The sequence below is a fragment of the Asparagus officinalis genome, chromosome 1 (genome assembly GCF_001876935.1).
Source record: "Asparagus officinalis chromosome 1, Aspof.V1, whole genome shotgun sequence".
NCBI classification, from domain to species: Eukaryota; Viridiplantae; Streptophyta; class Magnoliopsida; order Asparagales; family Asparagaceae; genus Asparagus; species Asparagus officinalis.
Window position 1 is genome coordinate 126643780 of NC_033794.1, and position 18569 is coordinate 126662348.

Genomic DNA, 18569 nt, shown 5'->3' on the forward strand with positions numbered 1-18569 from the left:
CGCGGCACAACCTTTAACCGCGACAGTGTCCATTGTCGCGGCACACCTTTCAACCGCGGCAATCACCCCTGTCGCGCCCAAAGAGAAGCTTCCAAAGCCTTCCCTTTGGCTCCATCGACGTCTGTTCCCGCGGCACAACCTTTAACCGCGACAGTGTCCATTGTCGCGGCACACCTTTCAACCGCGGCAATCACCCCTGTCGCGCCCAAAGAGAAGCTTCCAAAGCCTTCCCTTTGGCTCCATCGACGTCTGTTCCTGTACCGTCTACTGCAACCACATCTGCTATTTCACCGGAGAAACCAGGGGTCAATCCTGACTTGTCAAAATCCAAAATTACAATGGCAGATGGCCTCGGTCCTTTACTTGAAGATCGAGGCAAAGCTCCGGTCAAAGAACGCTTCGGTTCGGTGAATAAATTCCAAGTGACTTTTCAGGCTGGGGGTCGTACGCATCCTCCCACCAACCCAAAGCAATTTTAAGTTGGGAAAATTTTGATTTCCACCCGCTTGGCGGTTCGTAATGAAACTCAGGAGCCCGTTAAGACTCGCACCCGCAAGAGGGTGGTTCTAAATTTGCAACTCCTGACATAACATTGGATCGTTCAAAGGTAATAATAAGTTGTCCTGAGAATGCCAACAAGACTTTACATCCCCAGAAGAAGACGTGTTCGTCAAAAGACATCGTTATACTTGGAGGGTCATACTAACAAACGATAGGATTCTTCGGTAATCATAGCGATGAGTTATACTATCAAGCTGGGGGTGTGAACAAAACTCGAAAGAGGATTGTCTGAGAAATGAGCTCTCATTGTTCCTGTACAAGATTCATTAGAGCAGTACTGTCGGAATGTGACTACTCCAAACGAGAAGCCATGCCGCAAAGAGTCTCAGTGTTTCAGAGGCTTTTCACCAAAATGTCAAAGCCTAAGCCGAGACATTTTCGCAAGAGAAGATCAGTCGTCAAAGAGGATGAATTCCCTGAAGTCACCATCAACATGACTGATAAAGGAAAATCTAAATGGCATTCAAGTGAATCAAATCCCGACTTTTTTCCGGGAGAAAAAGTCAATTCAAGAATTGCTCAACGGATGTCTCGACTCCAGTTAAGAGCCATCAGACGTATGGACTACAAGAGAATGCATGAAGGAATGTCCTCGGTGGATGAAACTCTCGGACACTTGTTCTGCGATAGTTTCGGATGATACAATATTTAGCACGGGGCAAGCCAGAGAAGTGTTCACAATCACTACTGATCAGTTTGCTCAAATGCTTCAAGAAGCTCTAACTAAACAACGTGAAGAAATTAGAGCTGAGATGAAGACGTAAATGGAGTTGGCTATTCAACAAATGAGAGAATTACAAGCTCAACGGCTTTAACCTTCTGAGTTCAGTCAGTAAGTTGAATCCAGCCACCACACTCAAAATGTTGCAGATGACAGTGATCCAGAAGTTGATGAAGTCATTTTTGCTGATGCACCTCCCAATAACAATAACGTTGGGGATAGTTCAACGGATCCTCCCAATAATAATATTGGGGGTAGTTCAATTACACCTCTTAATAACACTGGGGGTGACCCAATTATTTCTCCTCAACATCACTCAAAGAGAGATGAAGATGAGGACAAGAAAATATAAGACCTTAAAAACAAAGTCAATGCTTTAATGTCCGCTCAGGAAGTAAAAAAGGCGGGCACCGTGTCCCTATCCAAGAGAATGGGATTCAATCACGTACCCGACAAAATTCAATCTGATTAACTTCACACCGTTTGACGGGAAGAGCTCGTCTATTCAGCACTTGATTTATTTTAAGTCTCATTTGGATATGATCTCTGGAAACGAGGCTTTGATGGTCCGATCATTCGTTGGCACCTTTCGTGGACCCGCCTTCGATTGGTACCGACATCTCAAGCCTGGGAGCATTAACTACTGGGATGACATGAAAAGTTTGTTCCTCAGCAATTTCTTCGATGATGACACCGAAGTGTCAATCAGAATCCTTCTGGATGAGAAACAAAAAGACGGAGAGTTAGTTGATAATTTTGTTAAGCGCTTCCGTAACAAGGTAATAAATGATAGGGATCCTGTCACAGAGGAATTCATTTTGCAGACATGCTACAATAATCTTTCTATTAATGTCCTGGAAGTTCTGGGGGTTGTACCATCCAAAACCTAAAAAGAGTTAAAACTACGCGGTGAACATGCCGAACGTTTTTTTAAAAGAAAAAAAGCTGAGAGAAATCAACCGACGGTATCTGCAACCGCTGTGAATGCTAATCAAACGTCACAACCGCAACCCCGGAAGCAACTGAAGACTCCCGATCCGAAATTCCAGAAGGAGTATTCTTTCGAAGATGATGAAGATCCAGCCATCTTGAAATACTTCCTCGCTAATAATAAAATCGAGCTACCACCTATTAAAGATCAGGAGGGAGCTAAGAGGATTACAGATCCAAACTACTGTGCGTACCACAGAAGGATTCTTCATCCCACCAAGGTTTGCTTTGACCTCAAAAACAAAATCCAAACCTTAGTTGACTCCGGTGTCATAACGGCAAACAAGCCAAATAAAGATGACATATAACTCCTAAGAGTATACAAGTATAAACTGCTTCTCCATGCACTCCAAAGGGTATACGAGAGTAAACTATTTCCCAAACCTCCGACTGATATAAGAGGTTAAAAACTGCTCTCTTAAATTGCGCGCTCCAATAATATAACCAAATATGATTAGACTCAGGTTCACCTAAAAGCTGGGGGTGGATATGAGGTTATCATGGCTGAATACGAATGTAGGAACCAAGACCTGATTCTGTATCAAGAACAGCAACATTGCTCACAAACGAGAAGTTCCTGAAAAAGTAATTCTGTATCAAGAACAGCAACATTGCTCACAAACGAGAAGTTCCTGAAAAAGTACTATCCCTAGTACATTCAGGGTAACCTATTTAACGGGAAGTTCCTGGAGAATGCTATATATGGTATTCTTAAGGATAATCCGAAACTAATTGATTATTCAATGCGAAAATCAATCATCTGAATAATCCACTCTTAATCATGATAAAAATAATTAAGAACCTCCCGTTGTGGCTATTCAATCGTGTCCAAAATGATTAAAACCCTCTCACTATAATTTTCAGAATAATCTTTCATTGATATGAGATTCAATAACTTCATGAAGTCAATCTTCCTTCACGAAACTCTGAAATCCTTCAAGGATGAAGCATGTCCCATTTGCTTTTCCTTCATCTGATTCTTGGTTGGTTTCAATAGTCGGGATCAATTCGCCAACTCCCACTGTGACTTTCCAAGCACTCTTTCGTTGAGATGAGATTCAATGACCTCATCGGGTCAGTCTTTCCTCACGAAACTCCTACGGTCTAATTGTGGAGTGTTTGATGATTCACAGTCCTTCACTATAAAATCCCTCACCGATCAAATTAACTGATAGTGGGTCCACCAAAATGCTTCGTGGTTAAATCCACCCAAACTCTCGTTGTGTCCGAGCCTTCAACACTCCCACTGTTGAGCTCTGACACAACACCCAAAATTTTAATCCGTGACAATTGGCAAACCCCTTTTCTTGTTAAAGTCTTGTCACTGGTTACCAAAAACCTCTTCTGAGTGATTTGTGCAAATCTACATTCCTACTGTTATTTGTACCTTCACTCTCTCCGTTTGTTTGGTCAAACATTTAAACGGTTAGGATCAAAGCCAAAATCCCCTCTTGATTTCTTCCATGAACGAGAGGTTCACAAATTGAACAATCAAACCTTTAAACAGTTAGGATCGTCTCAATTTCCCATTTGGTCAAACCTTTAAACAGTTAGGACCAAAGCCAAAATCCCCTCTCGATTCCTTCCATGAACAAGAGGTCCACAAATTGAACGATCAAACATTTTAACAGTTAGGATCGTCTTAAACTCCCATTTGGTCAAACCTTTAAATAGTTAGGACCAAAGCTAAAATCCCCTCTCGATTCCTTCCATGAACGAGAGGTCCACAAACTGAACGATCAAACCTTTAAACAGTTAGGATCGTCTCAAATTTCCATTTGGTCAAACCTTTAAACAGTTAGGTCCAAAGCTAAAATCCCCTCTCGATTCCTTCCGTGAACGAGAGGTCCACAAATTGAACGATCAAACAGTTAAACAGTTAGGATCGTCTCAAATTCCCATTTGGTCAAACATTTAAACAGTTAGGTCTAAAGCCAAAATCCCCTCTCGATTCCTTCCATGAACGAGAGGTCTACACATTCCCCATTCAGTTAAATCTTTAAACAGTTAGGACGAAAGTTGGAATTCCATCTCAATAAATGAGAAATCCACTTTTAGATTGGATAATCAAACCTTTTAACAGTTAGGGTTATCTAAATCTTCTCGATTCTCGGAGTGGAGATCTCACTCTTAGTTTCACCCTTCAGATTCTTGAAGTGGAGATCCCACTTTAAGTTTCTTTTGCACTAGGAGATAGAATATAAAATTATTTCTCTTCATCTTCGGGTTCATCTCTACCAACAAAAAAGAGACAATAAGATAGAATATAAAATTCTTCCTCTCCAGTGTCGTGTTCATATTTTCATCAAAAAGACGTAACCCATCAACATTTTTAAATCCATGTTTTATACGTGAGGGATATTATCTCAATCCCTTATTAGAGATAAGTCTACATCTAACACACGTCGTCGGGTGGTATGTTCCCGTATAAACGACAAAGCCTATGTATTCAACATCATAGCACCAAGTCTAAGAGAGTTTATTCTCTTAGCACAACGTTACATGCAAAACGGATTTAAACAATCTGCATGCTAGCCCGATGCAAACGGTAGTCGGTAAAGGTTTATAAAATCCGTTGATGGCTGAGGGTTTGCCAAAAATCCTATAAATGCGATAGTTACTGACGCGCACCAGCTTCATTAGTTAGCCTCGTGACTTGAGTATCCGAAAAACTCGGGATAAAATCCGTACCTGCATATGAACCGACCTGAACAATTGGTCCTGCAACCTCGACACTCAGGACCGTCATGTTCCAACGCCTTAAGAACTTAAACTGTATAAACTCCAGTAAATACGCGAGGATAAACTGTGTTAACGTCGGTCAACGCGTCAATGATTTTCGCCAAAATAAGGCTAAGAAAAAATTCCAAGTTAATGGATGATTCCAGAGGATTCAATTGCGATTCAGATATGAATTCCCAATGAAGACAATCAGTTCAACATCAGTTCAACGACAATAGCTAATTCACAAATCAAAACATCAGCTTTAGTTCAAGAGTTTGACAACGGTCAAGCGATAAACACAGTACCGGAATGATTTTAGCTATTCTACAAAGCACTGAGTAGACTAAAAGATAAAGAAATCAAGATTTGAAGCTGTCTACAGGTTCTTTTACACGATCTTCTTAACTAAGTACTGAAGGGATTACAAATAAAACATATCTTATCCAAAGTGTCTCAGACTCTCCTATAAAAGAATGAGTCTGAGATACTTTGGAGGGGGTATCTGTAGGCGTCAAAAAAATACTTATAGATATCCAAATACTGCTCAAATGGAGGATGATGCGTATCATTTTCTAAGTCAGAGGGGATTATCCAAGGTCAAAAGAAGCAAAAGAACAGATGAAATAACATGAACTAACGCGCGTTAACACAACAGCCAACGACTGACGCGCATTGGCGCGGCAAAGTATGGTGACGCGCTAAAGCGCGGCAGCGTGTCGTGACGCGCGTATGCGCGGTAGGGTATGGTGACGCGCAAATAGCAGGGTAATCTCCTATGTAATTTGCTGACAGTTTTTTTTAACATCTTTTGAGAGTCCACGTGACGGCATACCAGAAGAAGAACGTGTGTTAATGTGGAGGGGTAGTTACAGGCCGAGAAAAGTGGCATTTCGTGGGCAAAAAGTCGTGGGAGAACGGTTATAAACATGACTGAACGTGGCAAAAACCGCCTCTTTAGCCGCGCCAGCCTACACTGACACGCTAATAGCCGCAGCAGTGAAGACTGACGCGCCCAAAGAAAATACGATGGGTTGGTTATTTTGCTCCCGTTTCAACAGTTATGGGCCCTTATCCCTATAAATACCTTCTTACACACGAAATCAAGGACAGAGAGCAGATTAGAGCAGATAAGCTTGGGCATTTGGCGAATTTTGAGTAAGAGAGAGAGTCTTGATTCCTCAAAAACACTTTTAAGAATTTTCGTTGATTCCTAAAGATTTAAGCCTTGACTTAATCTTTGAAAGAGTGGACATCTTACACCGATAAGATATTCATTTTAAATTCTAACTTCGATAAACGAAGAAAGAATCCCCAAAGTCTTCACGGTTCAATCAGAATCTTGTGAATCGGTGATCCACGAGCTAACGCACCCCCGGTACAGGTAAAGTTCCCACAAAAGCAGAAATCGATAAATGATTTTTGTGTTATTTTCTAAAAAATTGTAATTTTCTCATTTTTTTCATTGTTATTCGTTGTAAGCGATTGAAGTTTTAATGGATTCCATAATGAAACCAACTTTCGACGAAAACACACACTTGTCGTGTTCATTCATAGTGAAACCATATTATGTAATGACTCTGTTAAATTTCGGGTGTCATTATTTAGGAGCTTATTTTAGACCATACAAAGATTTAACAAGTTTATAGACTTTGTTTTCCTGACCCTTGGTAATGAAACCTTCAGGTTGGTGCATATAGATTTCTTTATCTAAATCATCATTCAGGAAGACAGTCTTGACATCCATCTGATGTATGATCAGCTTATGAATAACAGCAAAGACTAATAATACTCGGATGGTTGAGATTCGGGCTACAAGAGAATAGGTATAAAAGTAATCAATGCCTTTTTGCTGAGTATAGCCTTTAGATACTAATCTAGCTTTAAATTTATCTATAGAACCATCAGCTCTAAGTTTCTTCTTGAATATCCACTTACAACCAACATGTTTACAACCTGGAGGTAAGTCGGTGAGTATCCAAGTATGATTTTTCATGATAGATTTAATCTTATTATCAATGGCTTTTTTTCAGAAAAGAAATTCAGGTGAATCTGTTGCTTCTTGGAATAAGTTTGGATCACCTTCAACAAGAAATGTAAAGAAGTCTTCTCCAAAATCCTTTTGAATTCTACCTCTTTTACTTCTTCGAGACTCAATATCAAAAGGTTGAGAAGAACTGAAAGATGGTAGATCAGAAGGAAGAGATGATCTAGGATTTTCTGAGATTTTGGATTTGAAAGGAAATATATTTTCAAAGTAGACTGCATCTCTTACTTCAATGATTGTATTGTTAGATATGTCACTGATTTCAGAGTTAATGACTAGAAATCTGTTAATATTGCTATTAGTGCATATCCAATAAAAACAACATCAATAATCTTGGAACCAATTTTTCTCTTTTTAGGTTCGAGAATAACTACCTTAGCCAAATAACCCCAAACCCGGAAGAAATTTAACCTTGGAGATCTCCCCTTCCAATATTCATAAGGAGTTATATCAGAAGTTTTGTAGGGAATCATATTGAGAATGAAGTACGCAGAAAGAAGAGCTTCACCCCAGAGATTTTCAGGTGTTCCTAAACTGAGTAACATACAGTTTACTATGTCCATTAGGGTTCTGTTCTTTCGTTCAGCTACCCCGTTAGACTGTGGTGTATAGGGAACAGTAACCTCATGAATAATACCGTGTTCTTGGTAATATTCAATTATATCATTTGAGGTATACTCCCCCTCCACGATCAGATCTTAGAATCTTGATCTTTCTGTCAAGTTGATTCTCAAATTCAGCTTTGTACACCTTAAATCTATCTAAGACTTCATCTTTAGTTCTGAGAAGATAGGTGTAACAATATCTTGAGTGATCGTTTATAAATGTCACAAAATATCTCCTACTCCCTCAGGTGAGGACTCGGTTCGAGTCACACACATCACTATGAATTAATTCGAGAGGTTCGGAGTTTCTAGTTATAGACTTGAAGGTTTTTTTAGTGTGTTTCCCTTGAACACAAATCTCACATTTAGATGACGGATCATGAGAAAATTTGGGAATAAGGTTCAATTTAATCATTCTTTGCAAGGTTTGGAAATTGACATGTCCAAGTCGTCCATGCCAAACATCACAAGACTCAACAATTTGTGCAACAGAAGACTCAGAAATTTTATTAGAATTGAAATTGATTACATTGAGTTTGAAAAGACCATTACAGATAAAATATTTTCCAATGAATACATTATTCTTGGTACTCACAAATTTATTTGATCCCTTTGCAATCCCAAAGCCACCTCTAAGAAGAAGAGATTCACTGATCAAGTTGTGACGGAGAGAAGGAACATGATGAACGCCTTGCAAATTCAGAGCTTTCCCATAGGTCATGGTGAGCTCTATACATCCACTTCTCATTATTTATTTGGTGGAGTCATCTACTAAGCTTATGCTTCCTCTACATGATTCCTGATAAGTTAAAAACTAAGAGCGATCATTACAAACATGAATATTAGCTCCGGAATCCAAGTACCAGTCAGTGGAAGAAGTAAGAGAATTAATAAGATAAGATGAAAAGGCTAATCTGAAGGAAGTTGGATTCTCTTCAATCATATTAACTTTGTTGGATCCATTTCCTTTAGGAACATGTTTGGCCGGTTCCTTCTTCCGAAAGAAACAGTTGGGAGCCAGGTGGTTGGTTCTACCATAAACATAGCAGAACTTTTCATTAGACTTATGGCTGGAAGAGTTGGGATTGGATTTGGAAGAAGATTTGTTGAAAGATTGCTGATTTTTTTGAATTTCTTCCCTTTGGGTTTGAAATTCCTAGATTTAGGCTTATCCTCTACCAAGTTCACTTTAGCTTTTGATTCGGTCTTGGTTTTAGAATTTTGCCTATGCTGGTCTTCAATACGAATAGCCTTGAGGGATTTAGTTAAGGTTAAATTTCCTTGCTTGTATCGGAGATCTTCAACAAATCTAGACCAGGAGGGAGGGAGTTTATCAATCAAACAATAAACTTTGTAACTATCAGTAAAAGTGTTTCCTTTTGATTGGAGGTGACAGAGAATCTTAGAATTCATGAATTTTTTTATTAATGGGTTTGTTATCAACCATCATGAACTTATTAAAGGAGGAGGAAGTGAAACGCAGAATTCAAGCATCATCATAGTCATATTCTGCTTCAAGAGCATTTCATAACTCTTTAGTACTTTTGAACTCATAATATATGTCATAGAGGTTCTCTGCAAGTGCACTAAGAATCGTATGACAACAATGGTAGTTGATTTCTTCTGGTTTCATAGAGCTAGAAAAGGAGCTAGCACTAGAGCCTGAAGTGGAAGGAGAGGGTTTAGGTTGAGGACCATAAACAGAAGAGTTGGAGGGTTGAGATCCACTGGATGAAGACTCCGGAGTTTTTATGGCAGATAGAAGACTTAAGGTGGTGAGCCAGTATCTCATCTGATTAGTCCACCGTTTATAGTTAACACCGATGAACTTCTCAAGTTTGACACTCTTGGAATGATCAGACTTAGTCATAAGTCCAAGTTGAGTTTACTAGTCTAGATATTTAGAATCTGATAGAAATAATGGTTTTGTCAATACTACTAGATACTAAAGAGTATGACTTTAATTAATAATTGAAAAGAATATTAAAATTCTAATGCAGTAAACAAATTAGACAGTAAATGATTTTTAATTAATTTCTAGTTAAAAGGCAACAAACAAACAATAGTAATTTACTAGATAATTAGAACAATATTATATATTTCTTTTCCTGTGAACAGTAAAATAATTCCCCCCCTGAATAGTAACCTTATTTTATAAAACAACAGCTAATTAATACTACTATTAATTACTAGATAAACCAATAAATAAAGAAAGCAATTAGATTAGGTAAACAGTAATAAAATGTTTTAACACAGTAAATTTTCCCCGAGTAACCCTTGGTGAACAGTAAACAGTTTTTTTTAATAGCAACTAAATTAAATTATTAGTTAACAAATAAACAACAAGAAAGTAAAGCAATTTGCAGTAATTTTTTTTTTAAATGAATAGATACAGAGGATTTTTTTTCCCGGATGTACGGTAAAGAATCTGATGAACAGTGATATTTTCTCCCCCTCTTCGATTAACAAAATTAGGCAACAAATAAAAGTTCTTAATTTTAGATCAAGTTATTTCAGATTTAAATTAATAGCAATAATAATTGTCAATCTTCTAGATTGCTGTCAAAAAGAGAATATTAGTATAAAATCCGAAATAAAAAGTTAGAAATTCAGGTCTTATCGGAAGCAATCGTGATTTCACTGCCCTAAAAGATTGAGGACCCGCCTATCGCCCTGACGCAGTCGATCCTCTCTCCCTTAGCGGTAAAATCCTCCGATTCGGCCGGCCTTCGTACTCGGACGAGAGTAGCAGAGCTTCTGTTGAGACGAAGATGGTTGCCCGAAAAAAATAATAGTAGCCGAAATTTTAAAGAGAGAAATGGAGGTGAAGAGAGAAAGACTTGTATATCTTCCGAGGAGGAGAACCCCTGTATATATAGGAGCTGGAGACCAAAGAGCCGTTGCTCCAAATCCGTACACGTTACACAGGATCCGCGTAACTCCCCGCGTCATCTCCGCATATGTACGAACGAGTCAAAAGGAATTACCAAACGGTAAAATTAAAGATTTTTGATCAAAAAATGTGTGCGTGTGCGGTGCGGCGTGGCGCGCTCCCGCGCGCGCATGTGTTATGCAAAGCCCACAAAACCCAAAACACTATTCAAAGCCCAATAAGAGGTGTTCCATTATAAATCACTTACAATCCAATTCAATTTTCAATGTGGGCCTATTCACAAAGGCAAAATTGTCTTTTCATAAACAATACATCCAACAGTAACAAAATATATCTATTATCTATACTACTGTAAAATCAACATTTGGAAAATACCTGAAAACTTATAAACAGAAGGCACATTGTCATTATTTAGCTTATTGTCTTCAACAAGGATTACATCCTTTTTTCACGCTTCTTCCTTTATCTTTCCAGGAAGTCACTAGGCGAATTCTAACAGAGTTTGGTAAAACCTTCCTTCCTATAGGTTGTTCAATATGTTGCTTGTTTCGATTTCATTGTTTATTAGTGATTTGTTCATATATGCTGTAACTCATTGTTCATCTCCTCCTATTACTTGTTGCCAATTGGTTGAATAAGACCGTGCAGATCTCCTTCGTAAGCTTCACAATTTTCCCTTTCGTTTTCGAATTGTCTCCCATCTCCTAACTGCTAGTTCTTTTTGCACCAATTCAATGAGAGAAATCCTTGGCCCTACAAATTTCTAATTGCACCCCTCGGTAGGATATCTCTTATCTCAATCATGTCAATATTCCTAACGCTACATATAAATAATATACACTAGCCTTAAAAAGTTCTGATATTTTGTCTTAATGAAGTACAGAGCATGCCTATGCATCAACCTTCATTTAGGGCTGTTTGTTTCCATGGAATGAATACTTAGGATTCCATGAAAAATTTGGGTCCATGCTAATGCTTTAAAGAACTCTGATTTTGTCAGAAAACTAAAAGCTTGCCATTACATCCAAACAACCCCTTATTTGTTTGCAATAATACAGAATTTACTCAATGCTTTCGAAATAGGGTAAATCACATTTATCCCTTCCAAAGTTTCACATACTTGCAATTGCCTCAAGGTTTTTTCTTCATTGCTTTTGCCCCCCCGCTCCCGAGCTCCCCGGTGTCTCGCTCCCCCCCCCCCCCCCCTTGCCGGCCCCCCTCCCAACCCCCTCACCGCCCTGCCCCCTCCCTCCCCCCCCCCCCAAAAAAAAAAAAGGAAAAACATTTGATTACTAATTTACTATTAATAGTGTTAATAATAGAGATGAAAAGACTCTTCTACCCATACATATCATAGTTTAAAGAATAATAAAAATGATATTCATAAATTACTATAATACAACAAACCATTAATTATTAGTTGCTATTTTTAAGATACAATATTAAAGTGTCTATCATAACAAAATGTTTTTCATCCATTCTCCTAATTCTAAATCAAATCTGATTTTAAAGATCAATTCTTAATTTTTTTATTCTAAATTTAAATTTTTAAGTCAGAATTAAATATTATTCAAAGTAAAATATTTAAGTTGTAACCAATTAATTAAAATAAACAATACTAATTAGTGAAAAATCATGCTTCCTGTTTACTAAAAATACTAATATTAGAGTTTAGAAATAAATCTAGATTAGGTATATATAATACATGCATATATATACTATAATTAGAACTATATTTAAATTTAGAATGGATATAAAGATATAGAAATAACATTGAATTTCGATTTGTAACAAGAGTGAAAGACCGTAATTTTAAATTATTTTTTGAACTTTTATTGATTTATATCTTCTTTGAAAACTACAAAATAATTGTAAGGTCACGGGTATTTTTTGCTCTAAAAATAATCATGTTGTCAGTTTTAAATGATAGGAGGGAAATATGCTAAGAAAACAGACTTTGGGAGGGAAAAGCAACGGAAAATAAAGTTTAGAGGGATTAAGTGCAAGTATAAGAAACTTTGGAAGGGGTAAATGCAATTCACTCTTTGAAAAATGTATGTTTCTCTTAATGATTATGCTTCTTCATGTAAATAATAGGCACTTGACTATCTTGGGAAGAGTAGAGGAATTGAGAGGGCAAAGGAGCTAGCAGCTGAACATGCCAACCGAGCAATTGAAGCCATCAATTCTCTTCCTAAAACTGACACAGATGAGGTTTTGATCTCAAGACGTGCTCTTATAGATCTTACACAGAGGGTTGTCACAAGAACACAGTGAAAAAAAAAAAATATGTTGCTGATGCTATTAAAGATGTCTTTCATACTTTGAAATTTCGATTCATAAGATTTGTTTTTGTTTTATACATTTAAGCTGCAAAAGTAGTTTATACGATGAAAAAGGACACTCAACGTATAAATTTTTGCATTTAGGATCCATTTTTGATCCTCATGCTGTAAACTTAAATATTGTGCATTCCAGGCTATAATAAATGTACATGTTCTTTATTTCTTTTAAATCCATTAATGTAGCAAGATATTGTTCTTGAAACCAAGGACTTAAGTAATTGTTGTAATAACTACTTCTTGGTGTATACAAAGATTTTATTTTTCGTTCGTTCTTTTTTGGCGGAAAGTAACATTAAAAAAACTAAATGATTTTCTTTTAGTTTGATTATATTTTTTCCCATCCTAATCCATGCCCCTTCCCTTCTCTAACTCCTAATTAGACCTCTAACTCAATTAGCTCGCCACCCTTGGCGATGAGGAAATGTTTTTATGAGAATGTGCCAAGATCAGCCACATGAAGATGTTGTTTGATAATGAAGTCAGCGGACAGCAATGAGGGCTGAAGGAGGTTGAATACCCTGCGGAGCATGCTAAGGAGGGTAGGGTGCTATAAGGTGATTCTTGATTGCTCGTTGGACATGAGGGGTTCTATGAGAAGTTAGGGCTCATGGAGAAGAACGCTCAGATGGTGATCTATCTTTGAATCGGTATGTTTCCTTTTTGTATTGTGATTTGGATTTTATTTATTTATTTATTACTATTATTATTATTATTTTTGAATTAGTTTGCAATGCAGAATCTTGAATAATTTCTGCATTGTTTCGTTTCCTATACAAGTTCTATCACTTAACACATATTTTAGTGTAATTATTTCTTACATTGGTGTTCAGTAGGAAAAGGAGAAAAAAAAGATAGGTAACATGAGTGATTCAGAACATCTTTTCTTCAGTGGTTTTTTCGGTATGAACTCAGTCATAATCTGAAGGAATTATGTTGGGTTACCTTAAATAACCAGCTCACCAGCTAGTCATGAGAAATGAAAGTGGCCCTTTTTACATCCTGTGACCAAGATAGCTCCTTGCTTATACTAACAGTAAAACCGTACACATTCATACAAGTAGAAATACTACTATCATGTACTTCCATCTTGAGGATAATTGTACAAGATGCCTAATACTGTCAACTTGGTTTGCTTGTAGAAATATCTTCCTGCTTCTCATTACTATTTCTCATCTATTCTAAAAACTTCAAAGGGGTTTTAACCTTTTTAAACCATGAAAATTTCAGATTTATATGATCTCTTGATGCAGGTAATTTCAGTAAGGAGTGGTCCTCCTCTTGTTTGCTTATGAGGTCAGAACTTTATGGTTTAGTGGATGCCACGACTGCTCGAGCTGGTAACAAGTCGTTTCTCACTGATTCTTCTGTTCACTCCAGGTCTCGTATAGATAGGCAGTGTAATGCTTTTTCTATTTATTACATGTTTGGTTTCTTTTCTATCATCACTATGACACCTTTCCTGGATTTGATCAATAAGTGCTGCGATGCCTTTCCACCACAAATATTTAGGTGGTGTGCCCTGGGTATCTCATGCCACCCATGATGATCCTTACTGCTTTTAAAGCAATGTATGCTCTTTTTTGTGCTTAATTATGTCTCTTTTCAAATTCAACCTAGTATTCTACTTATGAGTTTTAGCAATATTTTTTTCATTCTCTTTCTCTTCAACTTATGGGAATGAATATAATTTCCTGTTAATAGGTTGCTTGCATGAGTTGAACCTGTTACCTCTTTCCAACACTTGACTAGAAAGGGTTGGAACTTAGACCGGCAATTAGGGTTTCTGTTTCCGATCTTGATCTCAGTGTTAGATTGTTTCTGTTAAAGATGTATTTATTCCCATATTGTTTGAACCCAAGTTCACATTACTTGATACCCTCTTTGTGATAAATATGAGTTCAAAGTATTTCTGTTCTGCATCCTTGGAGCGTCAATTTTTGAATAATCAGTTCATTACTTGTTGTGAAACTTATATTATTGAAATCCTTGCTGAAATTTTCTTTTGTCCGATAGTTATAACGATCCTAGCGATTAATCGATATTTTAAACCGCAAACACATCATCTCGCTCAAAAATTGTTCCTTGGTCTTTTGACAGATATGCACCTCTTATTAACAAAAAGGGTTTTTTTTTTCCTGGAAACCACCTTAAAGATAGGTCATTATACGGAAACCACCTTTCATTTTAATTTATACATAAACCACCATTAAAATGGGTTTTTGTTTCAATCAACTACCTGACTACCTCCCAATCAAATTTTCACTAAAAACCCAAAAATAACCTTAAAAAGTGCACGTTTAAGATATGTGATTTGTATCTAACTAGACCTAAATGTTGCCATAGAGTGTGTCTTGAAGTGAGTTTTAAGGGTATTTTGGTGTTTTAAGTGAAGATTTTGACTGGAAGATGGTTGATTGGAACAAAAAATCACTTTAATGGTGATTTACGTATAAATTAAAAATAAAAGGTGGTTTCTATAAAATGATCCTATTTTTAATATGGTCCCTATGAAAAGACTTAAAAAAAAAATCTGTTTTATCATTCAATATAGATGTACTTTAGCTAACTTCATTTTCTATCTGCTATCTTTTGTGACTGTAAAGTAGCCTCTTTTTTTTGTCATTTCCCCCCCTTGGATTACTATCTCAGCAGCGAATAAAAGTTACATTTTTACGTCCAATTTTAACTATCATTAAATGTCGCTGTTTATTAGGAACAACATCAAATTTTGAACGAGCTCATTGCATATTTGATTAAATCTCCAAATTTCTTCCATTTGCTGATTATTCTTGAATTCTGCCCATGCAAACAAATGATATCTCTAAGTCCATCAACTTCTAATCATTTTTACTAATCCTTACTTTTAAGTAACACGCTGCTCTAATGCTTGCCAGCTATTTTGCTTTCCCTTTTTTTTAAAAAAATTTCCCGACTCAATAAAAATTGAATAGTGTGAGCTCTTATGACTAAGACAGCTTCTTTTATGTCCATATCATGCTTCTTTAACTGGATTAGGATTAGCAAGACTTAATGCCCTCATCTTGTCGTTGATATTAATACAATGATGGCGACACTGAACTCCTTGTGTGCTGATCTCTTTGCTTAATTTTTTTTCTCACTAGCCGCCTTGTTTCTTGGCTTCTGCAGGTGAATTTAACATAATCAATAGGTCAGAAAACTTATTTATTCAACTATTGTGAGATGTTGATGGATTTGGGTTGAGTAGTTTGAGCCTAACAAAGAGTGCGGTTTCTCTTTGGCTTCTTTGTTTAAGCATGATAGTGACCTGATTAAGGAGGTTCGTGCAGGGAGTATGTTGCTTCTCTTGCTTTTCTACTGCACTTAAAGATGTTTCTAATAGTTCCATTGCCTATTTTGAACAAGCTTATCCTTTTGCTTTGGATCATACAACGGTAATTAAAGAGGATTCACCGCTTTTGTATTACTAATTTCTAATTTTTTTAATGGGTGGTGGTGATTTGTCTTTGAGTGTAACTCATGAGGTGTGACGAGTGTTTGATTTAAAATGAATCATAACTACATACTAAACAAGTCAGTCAACGGCTATAATTAATGTAGTGGTTTTCGTTTTTTTTTTTTTTTTTTTAGTTGAGAGGATCCAAATTCAATTCAGGATCCCTAGCTAATTTGGAAGCATCGGAAGAAGTCGTTTTTTTTTTGTAGACAAACTTCAAGATAACTTGCACCATGCCGGGCAGCGGCTAGTTTTCATAAACCGAAAAAGACATTTTTATGGTTCTGGCTGTTTATTTTTGTTCTTTTACTCCAGTTGCTTTCGGAAGAACGCCGCACACCTATTTTGATATAATGGGTTATCCGCCTCCCATATCTCATATCCACCGGAACGCCGCGTACTCGACGTATGCGATCTCCATCGGATACCCACGGGGGTATATTGGACATTTCCCCTCCATATACCCTATTGCTTCATAATGTTCAAATTGGCAGGTTACAATCATATGGAGCCTTCACAGGTAACAGGAGTTGTGATCTATATTCTAACCTGTCGGTTACATGAATACATGAATGAAGGTAGCTGGAGCTGATGGTGATGATTGATCTTTTGCTATGTATGTATGCCTCCTCCGTAAACAGGAGAAATATTCAACTCCCCACCAGAATCAACCTAACAAAGATGGAAACATTGACTCCAGGAATGAACAGGTATCAGGTTTTTGTTGTTATTTTGTGAAAGGACTTGTGCATGCATGCGCATTTACAGGGCGTACTTTTCCTGTGGTGGTCCCCTGACCTGATGGGACCCACCATCAGACGCCACCAGCCACCAAATCCAACTGGAGATCTCCTGTATCCAGAGATTTAACCTTACGCTGACGAGAACAGTTATCATTTGAGGGCCTATCCGCTTAGGTAATTGTGTCAGTAACTTTCTTTTTTTGGTCAGTTTAACTTTCAAAGTAGGGCACAAATTGCTGCTTCTGGACATTCTAGGTCGAGCATGTTTGGCAACTTTGGATTATAATTCACTTGGTTTATAATTTATAATCAGATTATAAGCTAAGTGGATAATAAATCAAAATGTTCGGTAAACTTAGGGGTTGTTTGGTTCGGCTAAATTTTTAGGAATCCTGTAGTTTTGGAACAAAAAATAGGTTTTTTGACGTTATAGGATTTCAAAACTGTCATTTGGTTCAACTTTTTTTTAAGAATACCTTTTGTAAAAGCTGACATGGCAGCCTACTTTATGGAAAGCCTAAATCCTCTTTTTAAGCTCCGAAATGGGCTAGAAATCTGACAACTTATTAACAACTGATCATTTACTCTCACAACTCCCTAAATTATTTGGCAATTAAACAAACATGAGTTTTGGATATGCATTCCTATTCTGCACTTCATCATTCCACACCAAACACAAGTTATGGATTCCTTTGAGATCCACAAATTTTTTTAGAAATGGTTATTTGTCTTGGAATCCATTTCCATTATTTTATGAAAAGGATTACAATGTGTTTTCAATGATAAATTACTTGGTTATCGTTATTGTCAAAATGATCAAAAGGTTTTTTTTAAGGTCGGAAAGAGACAAACGAGACTTGAAATTTTCCAAAATAGTAATGATTATATTGGTCTTTTGCTCAGTCTAACCTTATGACTTATAAGCCACCAAAAAACAAGTCCAAATGAGGTATTCACCAAACATGTCCAAGCGGCTTATAAGCCACAAAAAAGTGGCTTATAAGCGACTTTCGACCGCTTGCCAAACAAGAACCATAATCGACTTGTTTGTGAAACAGTTGTCATGCTCAGTCTCCGTCAGGATCCATATGCTCTCCTATTAGGTGATAATTGGAGAGGGTCCAGCTACCTCCATCTCGGACTTCCCGTTCCAATTTCAGTGGACAAGACAGGGCACGTAGGATTTGTGGCGTGCAGTCTAATATGAGAAAGAGTGGGTAGAGGGCTAGTTTGGGAATCTTTTAACTATTCTGTTTATGGCACAAAACAATTGCTAGTTGATGAGGATAGCTCTAATATGATTTGCATTCAACAAGCCAACAACTAGAAAAAGGCCTGTCTATTTATTTATCCCCCTTTTGTCATAATCTTATCTCCAAACATCTACAGCCATCTGATGAGGATTAAAAAAAAAAAAGATTGAGATGTTAGTAAAAGAGAGGACCACAATATCCTTCCTTTAAGATCA

General features: G+C 37.1%; 1 protein-coding gene across 2 annotated transcripts in view; it reads left to right on the plus strand.

The window, feature by feature from the left end:
* The window catches only part of LOC109836853 (solanesyl-diphosphate synthase 1, mitochondrial-like), a 34030-nt gene extending 20914 nt beyond the window's left edge, over positions 1-13116 (plus strand). For both annotated transcript variants that reach the window (XM_020404988.1, XM_020404920.1), the window contains one exon: positions 12636-13116. In XM_020404988.1, the coding sequence (XP_020260577.1) occupies positions 12636-12815 (180 nt within the window). In that variant the 3' untranslated portion in view covers positions 12816-13116. The remainder of the gene's footprint in view (positions 1-12635) is intronic.